General features: G+C 42.1%; 1 protein-coding gene across 5 annotated transcripts in view; it reads right to left on the reverse strand.

The window, feature by feature from the left end:
• NAV2 (neuron navigator 2) overlaps window positions 1–12,163 on the reverse strand; it is a 359,017-nt gene that overhangs the window by 246,293 nt on the left and 100,561 nt on the right. For all 5 annotated transcript variants that reach the window (XM_074997678.1, XM_074997676.1, XM_074997677.1 and 2 more), the window contains exon 2: window positions 3,560–3,677. In XM_074997678.1, coding sequence (XP_074853779.1) covers window positions 3,560–3,677 — 118 coding nt within the window. The remainder of the gene's footprint in view (window positions 1–3,559; window positions 3,678–12,163) is intronic.

The following is a 12,163-nucleotide window of genomic DNA, read 5'->3' on the forward strand; positions in this document are numbered from 1 at the left end:
GAGGTGGAGGACCTCTCAACTTTGACATGTGGTGGCACTTGGGACAGGGGTGGAGGGGCCTCAGAACATGGTGGGGAGGGGAGCCGCAAACCCAAGGGGGAGCAGGACCCTGAGTGGTCCCAGTCTGCCAGGGCCTCAATCATCCAGCTATAAATGTCTGCATTGCAGTGCCTGGCTCTGGGATCCTGCAAGGCTTCTTCCTTGGCCCACAAATCCAGCAGGGCCTGGATCTCTGCTCCAATCCAGGATGGGACATGCCTCTTCAAGTCCCGGGGAGGATCCTGGCACCCCTGGGGTTGCTCCCTTGAGGGCCTGGGGGATCGCGTGGTGCCTGGAATTCAGCCATCTCTGCTTGGATGCAGATGTGAAGGCATAGGGGAGAGCTGAGTGCCACATGGCTGCTCCCATGCTCTCAGCTTCCTGGCACAGTGTTCCATGGGCCCCTTGCAGCTTTAAGAAGGTGCAGAGGGAGGAACCATAGAGTGCTGATTGTTGTGGATAGGGTGTCCACTGAGGCACCTGTGTGGCATCCTGCAGGACTTTCCTGTGGACAGAAGGCCCCCCCCCGGCATATCTACACCTGCCTTTTGTCGACAGATCTCCCTTGACAGAGGTGTTCTTCCTCATGGCAAGCAGGTTACAGCTGTCGGCAAAACTACTTCATTCTGTCAACTTACTGTCAACAGAATGCGCTTTGCAATCTGGCTGCTCCCCAGGTTTTGTCGACAAAAGGGTCATTTAGTTGACAAAAACCTGAGCTCTGGACACAGCCTCAGGGAAAAAAAGGAGTGAGAGAAGCAGACAAAGGTGAGTGAACTTCAAAAAACAACAACAAAAAATAAACACTTTAACTCACTCAGAGAACTGTAGGAAAAGGTGTCATGGGAAGAACATTTAAGCCTGTCCAGAGACCTGACAGTTTAGCAAATTATCTCGATAAGAAAGGGAATACACAGCCAAGATATTTTAGGACCTTAAAAGGCACTTGTGCCCTCTTTTCCCTTTCCTTATGAAGTATAACAAATGCTTCAATTTTATTGTAGAACTTATTCTCCTTTTTTTTCCCCCTTAGAAATATCAGTCATGCCAAGCTTGTTTTTCCTCTAGTTTTTCCTCGAGGATTCATTGTAGATCATGAGTTTTCTGAGATCTCACCCAAAAGGGCACAATGTTTTATCCTTTTACAATGACAGCGTCTCTCAGCTGTGCTATTTAGGCATTTGAGCTAAACTGATGTTAGCAAAAAAGAAAAAAAGAGTCTGAAGCAACATAAAATTACATCCCTTCTTAATTAATCAGGTTTAACTGCATGGTATCTCTAATGGCATAATCCTATCAGTTCTCTAATTATTTACACAATGTCTTGGGGGGGAAAGGGAAGACAAGACCTGCATTTCTAATGTTCAAAACAAACAAACAAAAAACAGGAAAAACAATTCAGAAGACAACAGAAACCCTTTCAATAGCTATTCTTTATTCTTCATAAAAAGGCACAAATATATTTCCTTTTGTAGATCATCCTTAGCACTGAAATACCAATTTAAGTCATGAATGCAAAACTCATGCAGTGACCAAAAGGAATGCTCAGAATCAACCACTTCATCTGAAAAGGTTTTGTTAACCTGGAATAATTATCAGACACACCACCAACACCCAGAGAAGAACAGTGATCTCTCTGTGGTACTACTGCTTTCCTGTAACCATCATCACACATAGCAGATAGCACTGCATGCAGAGCAGAAAAAGAAATTACCATTAAGAAGCTTCCATAGTACAAATCCTTATTTATGGGGCAGGTCATGGTTTTATAGTTGTAGCTGGAGCTGTTTCCATGTGTGGAAGTTACCACTTCTAATGTGACAATGAGATGCAGTTTGCCTATGGCAATAACGCAAGAGATGCAAATGAATATTTTCCTTTTCCTTTCAGTGCCAATCTGGACGATTAAATTAGAATTTGTGAGTTTAAACATGGATTTTCTTTTGTTTGGAAACAAATCTATGGAAAACAAAATCTTTCACCTGAGGTACTAATCTTGCACAGCTGGGTCTTAAAATGCTAAAGCCAAACATTAAAGCAGCAATGGGGAAAAAGCAGAAAAATGCAAAGATGACTTAAATCAAGCATAGTAGAAAATAACTCTTCTGAATGTTTTTCACAAAGAACTATTTTGAAACCTATGAGAGCATTCAGAAGTGGGTACACATGGAAATATACATGCAAGTATTCGATACATGTAGGTACACTGTTTTTAATAGGATTTTATATGCATGTTTTACTCAAGGCTTTTGTGCAGCACTGTTACAAATGTGAAATTGTATGTGAGGTAGATTTTAAAAAGCACAAAAAGCGGGTAGGTGACCAAATTTCATTGAAGTTAACTGTACATGGGTGCCTGCCTCCCACTTACGTCTCTGAAAATCTCCCAATTAAAATATGTGTGTTGGTGTACACAATTACATAGATATTGGATGGAGTTTTGTTATACACAGGTACATAAGTAATTCATGTGAAATTTATGTTTGTTTTTACATGGATAGTTTTCAGAGTCCTATACTCAGACAGCAATAAATGTAATGTTTCTTCAGTGTGGATGGGCCAGATCCTCATCCGGTACAAATCGATTTACCACTCTTCATCAATAGAAACAATGCCAATTTATGTCAGTTGATTACCCCACACAAAAATTCATAAACTTAACTCAGGGTCCCTAATTCTTTTGTAGAGCATTTGTACCAGATGTAACCATGCAAGCTTTGGCGTCTAGTTACTTCATTACTGTCTTCTTCATTTACATCTCAAGTCTGTCAGGCTTGTTGTCAGTAACAGTCAATCTAATTCCTATTAATGGGCTTCCTGATTCTGTCATTCTCTATAGCTCCATCCATAGCCTAAACACCAGATGGATGATCCACTGTCTAAAGGAAATAATGAACAAACCATAGCAGGGGAAATGTGGATCCTTGCACAGGGCCCAATTTGTATCTTCAGTTCTCATTGACATCAGCCCCTATACCGCCTGGAGCCATCCTGACAATAAATGAGCTTCCTTATTTAAAACAGATTAAGGGTTTCTTTTCTTCTATTTACAGATCCCGTCCTTCACTATTCCTAACTGCACACTGGGATTTTTCAGACCAAATCCAAAGTGGCAGGTTTAATATAACACCATTGTCTTTGTGAATTATTTCCAGACTAGTCTAAAAAAGATAACAGGAACAAAGATAACAAAAAGATAAAAAGCAAGGCCACAAGTCAACTAACAAAAAACCCCCAAAAACAAACAAAAAAACACCTCATCGGTTTCTTTTTCCCTTCAGCTGTCCTGGGTGATAATGTTGTGTTAAGAGATCTTATCAAGAAATTCAAATATTTTTCCATAATCCCTTAAAATAAGGCTTTATCAAAGTAATTATCAAAGCCTGTTAGGCGAAAATCATCATCTTAATTCCAAATGGTTTCTTTTTCCTTTTCCCATATATTTATGCGAAAAAAAAACAAGCTGTGGCTCTCGCCAAGTTGGCATGTACACAGTACATAAAAAGAAACACTCACTCACCTACAACCTGGATGATTTCAGCCAATAAGACTCCATCAGTCACATCTTGCTGTAGGTCCTTTATCAATCGTTTGTGACCGGATTTTGCAAGATAGTGATTAGCCCAATCCGTGTAAATCTGTAAGGAGGAAAAGAAACACATACAATCTAAATTTTGGGTATTTGATAAAACTTTATCAGAATCCTCCACTCTACACCACACTTAAATTTCTTACAGGTATTGTCATATTGCACACCCCAAATCCCTACCCCCAAGGGAGTGACATATGACAGTACCTGTAAGAAAATGTAGTTACTTTCACCCCTAAAAAATACTGTGCACAATTAAAACAACGCAAACTTATTTAATCACTCTTTAATACACTGAGAAGGTGGGGTAAAATAATTAATATTCACTAACAGTAATGCTCAAGAGGTGAACAAAGAGGCGGGGGGGCCCAAAGTCACTCCTGGCATGGCCCAGGCAGCTGTCTGCACCCCAACACAGCGCTCCTCCAGCACAGACACACTGACTCACAATAAAGCACATATCAACTAACAACTTTTCTTGCAAAGCGTGTAGTGACTGAATCTTCAGGCATGTGGCATCAACTAGCAGGAAGCAGAGTCTGAGTGTATTCACCCTCCAGATCAGGTACTTCCTCAACCCTGTTACGGCTGCACATCAGTGTACGCAACAACTGGGAACCCTCTGGCAGCCTTGACGCACATCAACACTTCCAGAACTCCCATTCTGCTCTTATTCCTGTTCTTGCCTCTTGCCCCAGTCTTGCCTAAGACTGTTCCATTCATTCCCTTGCCCTTGCTTGACTTTCCTCCAGCCCTGTGACTGATGGGCTTCAGTTTGCCTCCATCTCCTGATGCTTTCTGAACCTTTGGACTCTGACCACCTAGTTTCAAGCCCTGGCATGCATCTGGAATCTGGTTACAGTGCTGACTTGGCTTGTCCCTGGCGTCTAAGCACTCAGTTTTGACCTCTGCTTCAACCACTAGGCATGATAACCAGGAAGGTGGCATCTGACTGGTTACCAGACACTGACAAACCAGCAACAGTCAAAAAGTGTTTTAAAGCTTCTCCAAGCAGAAAATAACATGTTAAAGAGTTATCTAAAAACAACAGACCAAGCCCTGGTATCAAATCTTCATGGCCATTTCTACACAGGCCACTTCCTTTGGAAGCGGCATGCTAATACACGGAGCGAAAGATGATAATGAGGCGCAGATGCAAATTCCCCGTGCCTCATTAGCATAATGTCAAGTGATTTGGAGTCTGGAAGAATGGTCTTCTGGACTCCAAAACGCCATGTAGAAGCGCGGCCCTGGGAGGCGGGAGCTCCGGAAGGTAGTCCTTCTTCCGGAGGCCCCTTCTTCCCTACAATTTTTGGGAAGAAGGGGCCTCCAGAAGGAGGATTTCCTTACGGAAGCCCCTCCTGGGGCCATGCTTCTACATGGCATTTTGGAGTCTGGAAGAACGGTCTTCCAGACTCCAAATCACGTGACTTTATGCTAATGAGGCACGGGGAATTTGCATCTGTGCCTCATTAGCATCTTTCGCTTTGTGTATTAGTATGCCACTTCTGAAGGAAGTGGCCTGTGTAAAAATGGCCCATGTGAAATTGTCCTCTGAGATGAGAGGAGGAAGCTGGTATGCTGTTGTGGAATACAATGCACGTTACACTACTTATTATAGTAAACCCCTGACTTACATAGAGGTTGTGTTCCTGCACAACCCCCCATAAGTAAAATTTCACCTTACTCAGGGGAGCCAGGAAACTGACCAGAGAAGAAGAGATGGACAGTTTCCTGTCTCCTATGAGCAGCATGGAACCAGGAAACTGACCAGTGCTGCTGAGCTGGTCAGTTTCTCCACTCCTGTGGGCAGCCTGGCTCCCAGATCCCTGCCCCTCACAGGAGACAGGAGACTGATCAGCACTGCCCTGCTGGTCAGTTTCTCAGCTTCTGTCAGTGGCGACAACCAAAAGCCAGGTGGCCACCACTGACAGGAGCTGCAAAACTGCTGCTGTCAGGGGCAGCAGCCTGACTCTCTGCTTCAGTCACTGACAGGAACGGCTGCCACCACTGTCAGGAACGTGGAAACCACTCCTGTCAGGGATGGCAACAGTGAGGCTACCACTCCGGTTCCCCACTCCTGTCCATGGCAGCAGCTGTCCTGTCAGTGGCAACAGCCAAGAGTCAGGCTCTCAGCTGCTTTCACCAACAGGACCAGGGAGCTGGTGCCTGGCTTCTGGCTGCCCACCACTCACAGGAGTTGGGAAACTGACCAGTGTTGTTGCACTAGTCAGTTTCCCAGCCCCTGTGAGTGGCAGGAAGCCCGGAACCAGGTGCCAGCTCCCCACCACTCTGAATCCCATTATCCCAAGATTTGTGACTTGAGTGTACGTATCTCAGGGTTAGAATTGTAGAATCACAGAGCTGGAAGGGATCTCAAGAGGTCATCAAGTCCAGCCCGCTGCCCCAAGCAGGGTCAACCCCAACTAAGTCATCCCAGCCATGGCTATGTCAAGCTGGGTTCCACTGTACAAGTTTTGTGGACGAGGAAATGGAAACTACACCAAACAAGAAGCTGAAGGAAACATCTGCTGGACAAATCAGAAATATTACAGACTGAACTCAATCACAGGAGAAGGCAAAGAGTTTGCTAATGTAATCAAATTGTTTAAAAGATGTAAGATTTGTGTTCTTCCACTGTACAATAATGTTGTTGACATAATTAACACTTATTGAGCATATAAATGTGAGTAACAGCAGGGATTTAAAACCAACCTATTAATTTTTTTATTGAAATTGCAGATAAACTTTCAAACTATTATCTCCCTGATATGAATGAAAGGAACCCTGTTTCACTGAGCCAGCACTCTGATTCCTTAAAGCTGAACTGTGTTTGATCCCATTCAAGCACGTACACTAAACTTGGATGCCTTCCCATTGGTGTCCATGCCTAGAAAACTGAATCAGAGAGCTACTGGTTTTAGGCAAAGGAATGCAAAAGTGACCTCTCACTGACTGCTTTTTGGAAGCTTGCAGAACACTTCCCAACACTGCAAAACTGACCTGGTGATATTTTTCTTCCTCTGTGGATGCTAAGCATAATATTTTTTTCATATGACCATTTTTGACTGCACAGAGTCAACCCATGAAAGAGGAACAAGTGACCCAACTAACGATATGCAAACTTTAATTAAAAGCTTTTAAGCAGAAACAGCTGAACATGTAGTGGACTAAAGATGTTTGTGTTAACTAATGATTTCAGTTGCAAAATTCATTACATTTAATAGTGAAATTAATTCTGTGCATATTCCTTGAAACTGATTTAGTTTAAAAATAATTTCATGCATAATCTATGCCATTTAATGCTTTTTAATTTACCCTATTGTGAATTTTCTTTGTAAAAAATTGTGATGTGCACAAGGCCCTATGTACAGAGGTTCCCAGCAGCCCAGTGGGAAATTACTATGGTTCATGAGAAGATCACTATACTCTCACTATCACCCTACCCTCTTCTAGCTTCCATCCTGCACACACAACTAGGTCTGTTGTTTACAGTCAAGCCCTTAGGTACAGTCACATTTGCTATGATCCTACTGACAGAGACCGAAAACTACAAGATCTTTACCAAATATTCATAAACCTGAATTACCCACCAGGAAAACTGAAAAAACAAAATCTACAGGGCCAGACGAATACCCAGAGACCAGCTGCTCCAAGATACGCCCAAAAAAAGCCAAGAACAGAACTGGTCATTACCTACAATCCCCAACTCAAACCGCTGCAATGCATTATTAAAGACCTACAATCTATCCTTAATCAGGATGCCACACTCCAGAAGGCGCTAGGTGACAACCCTGTACACTCCCACAGACAACCTCCCAACCTTATGAGGATTCTCACTCACAACCACAGTTTATACCGCAGAAACACCAGTCCTGGAACTTTTCCTTGCAACAACTTTTCCTTTGTCCACGTATCTATTCTGGAGATACCATCACTGGACCTAGCCAGGTTATTCACAGAATCACGGGCACATTCTCATGTTCCTCAACTAACATCATATATGCCATCATGTGCTAACAATGCCCAGATGCTTTGTATATTGGGCAGACTTCAAAAACTCTCTTAGACAAAGAATTAATGGGCATAAAACAGACATAAAAACACTCCTGATTCACAAACCTGTCAGGCAACATTTTAATGGAGTGGGCCATTCAGTTATTGACCTGAAAGTCTGCATCTTACTGAAGAGGAATTTTCACACTACTTTGGAAAGAGAGGCTGCTGAACTCTCTTTTATATTCAAATTCGACACATTAACACGTGGTTTGAACCAGGAGGGGAATTTTTAGATCATTATAGGGGCTCTTTTGCATACTTGGCTTAATCTAATTCTTAACTCCCCCCTCTCCCTTCTGCCCCCTACTCTCTGATTTGTTCATCTTGATAATATTTTTCTGTTTCGTCAATCTTGATTACTATTTTTGGTTCTCTGTGCCTTAAATATTGAGTCTGTTCTGGTATGGCTATGATCTGAAGAAGTGGATCTGTCCCACGAAAACTCATCACCTAATAAATTATTCTGTTAGTCTTTAAAGTGCTACTGGACTGCCTTTTTTTTTTCCTCTGTAAATTAGGTCTCGTAAAATAGGATTCTGCCAGTGCAGGCAAATCATGGACACACGTGAAAGGGCAGAGTCACCTTTACTTCCCCTCCTACTAGGCAATGTCTCTCAAGAGGCACAGGGCAGAATCTCTGTGTAGTGGGTTGGACTCTTTTCTTAATGTAGATTACTGAAGTCACTAGAGCTATCGTGGTGTAAATACAGTGGGAAGTGAGAGCAGACTCAGGCCTACTAACTTCAGAAGTACCTTCAGAATCAAACTGCAGGTACAAGGCTTGTGTCCTCCTTCTCCACGACACTATGTGTTCCTTCTTCCCTGTCTGACGAATCCCATAAAGAGAGTATGGACAACCTCGACTCCCTGTTGTCAGTCCATTGTCAATGCAGAAAGGTAAGGTGCAGCTATTTTTACTAGTGCTGACACAGCCTGAAGAGTCACTACTAATCTCATTTAAAATATTTGTATTTCTTATTATTTTTCTCTGGGAATAAAACAACACTTACTTATTTTATTTTCAGGTGTGAAGTTCTGCAAAACAATGTTGATTGTGTTGACCATGAACTGAAATACATTTCATGGCTTTCCCTCATTTGTCCTCCACTTCCCCCTTTACAGTTGCATTAAATGGGATATGTGTTTCCTTTTAGGCCAATGGTGTTGTGAACATTGAAAGAAAAATAGGTTGAAACATCACACTGAGAAACATCGCAGTGAAACAAATGCTGTGTGCTGACTGTATGCATGACTTTGCTGTAGCGATAAAAATGAAAACCCCAAAATGTCACACAACAGAACAGAAATTGTGTGTCCCAGATTTCTACAGAGGAAAACATTTTAACAGCACTGTGGTGGGGTGTGTATTCCACACAACCTGTGAGCAGGCTAATTTGGTTCAGAAGGGGTAAATTCACCTTATGCACTTGGAGGGGAACCAAGGCTGGATAAGGCCTAAGGACAGATGAAGCCCAGGTGTGGGTAGGAGCTGGGATCAGATTATGAACCAGGAAGCGAGACTAGGGAAAGGCTGCAGGGAGGACGTCTGCAGTCACTACTCAGTGGGAAAGGAGTTGACCACTGATAAGGAGAAGCTCCTGGGGGAGAATAAGCCTCAGGACTGGGTAGTCTGACAAGAGGTGGAGAAAAGTGAATTAGCCATGACGAGCGGAGATTCTCAATTGGTAATCCCAGAGACAGGCAAGCAGATTGACATATGGGGTAAGAAGGTGCCCAAAGAAATAGCAATGTCTGAGACTAAGCAGACATAGATTGTTAGCCAGAGAGTCCCCTACCTAACACAGGGAAATGGCTCAAGGACTAGATACTTGGACAATGAGGGCATCTGAGACAACGTCCAGCAGCTTGTCTGGTGAGACTTTGTTACCCTAGAAGGTGGGGGCTGTAAGTGTCATGACTGAAGGCCCAACTCACAAAGAGAAAGCATCCTAATTCACAGAGAAAGGAGGAGGTGCCATGGTGTGAGCAATTTACAGAAAGGATCACTGGGCAGGGCAAGAGCTAAGCACAAAGAATGACCATTCACAAGCAAAAAAGATAAGTTAAACATGCAGGGTGTTTAAAGAATTACGATTAATACTACCATTAAATTGTTCTGCTACTATGAATAAGTAAAAATTGCATGACACAAAAATATATGTAAAGAATCACCTGAAATTTTCAATACAACCAAAGAGACTAGGGCTTGAAGTATATTAAATAAAGCATCCTTATATAATAAGTAGAATCCTAATCTTGAAGTTTGCCTTGATCTTTTAATTTACAAAATGGTGGAATCTTTTAGCTAGAAATACAGATATTTACACCTAATGCTTGTGTTAGAATCTACACCTTTATTACACGTTGAGCTTCTCTCATCTGGCACCCTTGGGACCTGACCCATGCTGAATGAGAGAATTTGCTGGACCACAGGAGGTCAGTATTGTCTAGCACATTAGCAACACTTCCACTGATTAATGGAAGAAGACATTTAGGGATCAATTACAGCTAAATAATATCACAGAAAACTGAGAGCCAGGACTGGTGACTGTATACAAATTTTATGGCACCCCAGGAAACTTGGTCACACCAAATGGCTAACTGAAATCATGTTGAATTATGTATGTTGCTGGACAAGAGAGTTATGGATTAGAGGAACATTGCAGATTACAAAGGGAGGGAGGCTACTGTTACGATGATGTTGGGTGAAATCTCACTGAAGCTGGTCAGCATGACAGCATCCTTCCTTTGGGATGAATTTCAGAAGCAATTAAGCTCCTTTTTAAAACAGCTGAAACAATGAGACCCATCCCCCAAAACACAGACCATTTGTAAAGCCAGTCAGAAGCTGAGCTATGCGAATGGATTTGTTTTACAGGGTGGCTGAATATTGTTTGGTGTGAATATTGTTTGAAGTGTTGGGGGAGTTGTGGGCAAAAGTGTCCGGAAAAAGCAAGAAGCAGCAGGGGGACGGGGGGCGGGGGGGGGGGAGGAGAAGGGGTGGAGAGAAGACATCAGGAAAGCCAAAGAGATGGAAAAAAAATGTTTCCAAAACAATGGGACCTTTTTGGTACGTTTACACTTACTTGCACTTGATCAACAAAACTTTTGCTCTTCATGGGTGCTTAATGAAACCCCATGAATGACAAAGTTTTGCAGTGACAAGTGAAGCTGTGACTGCTGCTTTTTCACAGGAGTACTCTGCTGTTAACAATGCTAAACTCCCTAGCTGTGGATGGAAGTATTTTGTAACAAAAGAGCCGCCAAACTGCATCCATACACACTCACTTTTGGCAACAAGGCAGTGTCGATACAGTCTTGTTACTAAAAGCTGAGGAACATAAACACACCCTGAGAAACAGCTTTTGGACAACGTGCTGGTTGGAAACAAAGCCAATGCCAGTCCCTTGAGCGCCCTATGAAGAAAGATTTGGGTTCCTCCCCTTCCACAACACTATATGGGCAAATTATTACAATAAGAAGAGAATAAGGGCCCTAAGCAATTGCGAAGCTGTTCTCACTAGTGCTGGCACTGCTTGGAAAGGCAAGATGGAAACTCTGAATAAGAGTTTGACAACGCTTGTGTTCACAGAAATATTTTGTATTCATTCTTTGTAACTGAACAGGACTATGTTAAAGTAGTGAGCTTTAATATCACCTCCTTCAAACAGGTTTAACCTGTAAGACCCCAAAAATAGGTTAGCTGCTCAGGTCAAAAGGAGAAACATAATCTCTATCTCTTATGGACAGGTTATTCCCTAACTGTCCACTGAGAAGTTTCTTTTACCCTTATCAAAAGTATCTGGTGCATGCCACTAACAGAGACAGGATGCTAGACTAGATGTTCCATTAGTCTGATCTGATATGAACATTCCTACACAGACCCCTCCATCCACTCCTTACCTTCATGAATTAAAAAAATTCTTAAAGATGCATTCTTAAAAACTTATCTCCCTTCTCATACTTAGTATGTCAGTAATTTTTCACTATTACTTCTCTCCCAAGGTATAGTGTCCGATACCTTAACTTCTTTACAACATTATCCATCAAAACTGAAAAACTTTGTAGCAAACAAAGCAAAGCAAACATTAAACTAAGCAATTCATGCAGATATGTAGTGTGAGTTTATACCTGGGTAGATGAACTATCAAGAGATTAAAATAAGTATAGTGTAGAGAATTCAGATGTGTAATTATAGAAGAACACTGATATGCAACCCAATGGAGCCTAATTTTTAGCATTCCCTTTGTCTGGCGTACACAGAATATTCTCTTCTATTGTGAAAAATAAAAAAATAATAGTATAAAATCAAACATTTAGCATTCTTGGACTGTCATTTGGGCAAACACTAAACTGAACAAAGCACTGAACAATACTCAAACAGTAACAATCCCACATCAGAAAAGGGACAAACGAAATAGTTAACAGGTCATTTTCATCTCCCCCCTCTATGATTTTCATGTCTTGAATGACCTC

Source organism: Carettochelys insculpta, chromosome 6, assembly GCF_033958435.1.
Source record: "Carettochelys insculpta isolate YL-2023 chromosome 6, ASM3395843v1, whole genome shotgun sequence".
Classification (NCBI taxonomy): domain Eukaryota; kingdom Metazoa; phylum Chordata; order Testudines; family Carettochelyidae; genus Carettochelys; species Carettochelys insculpta.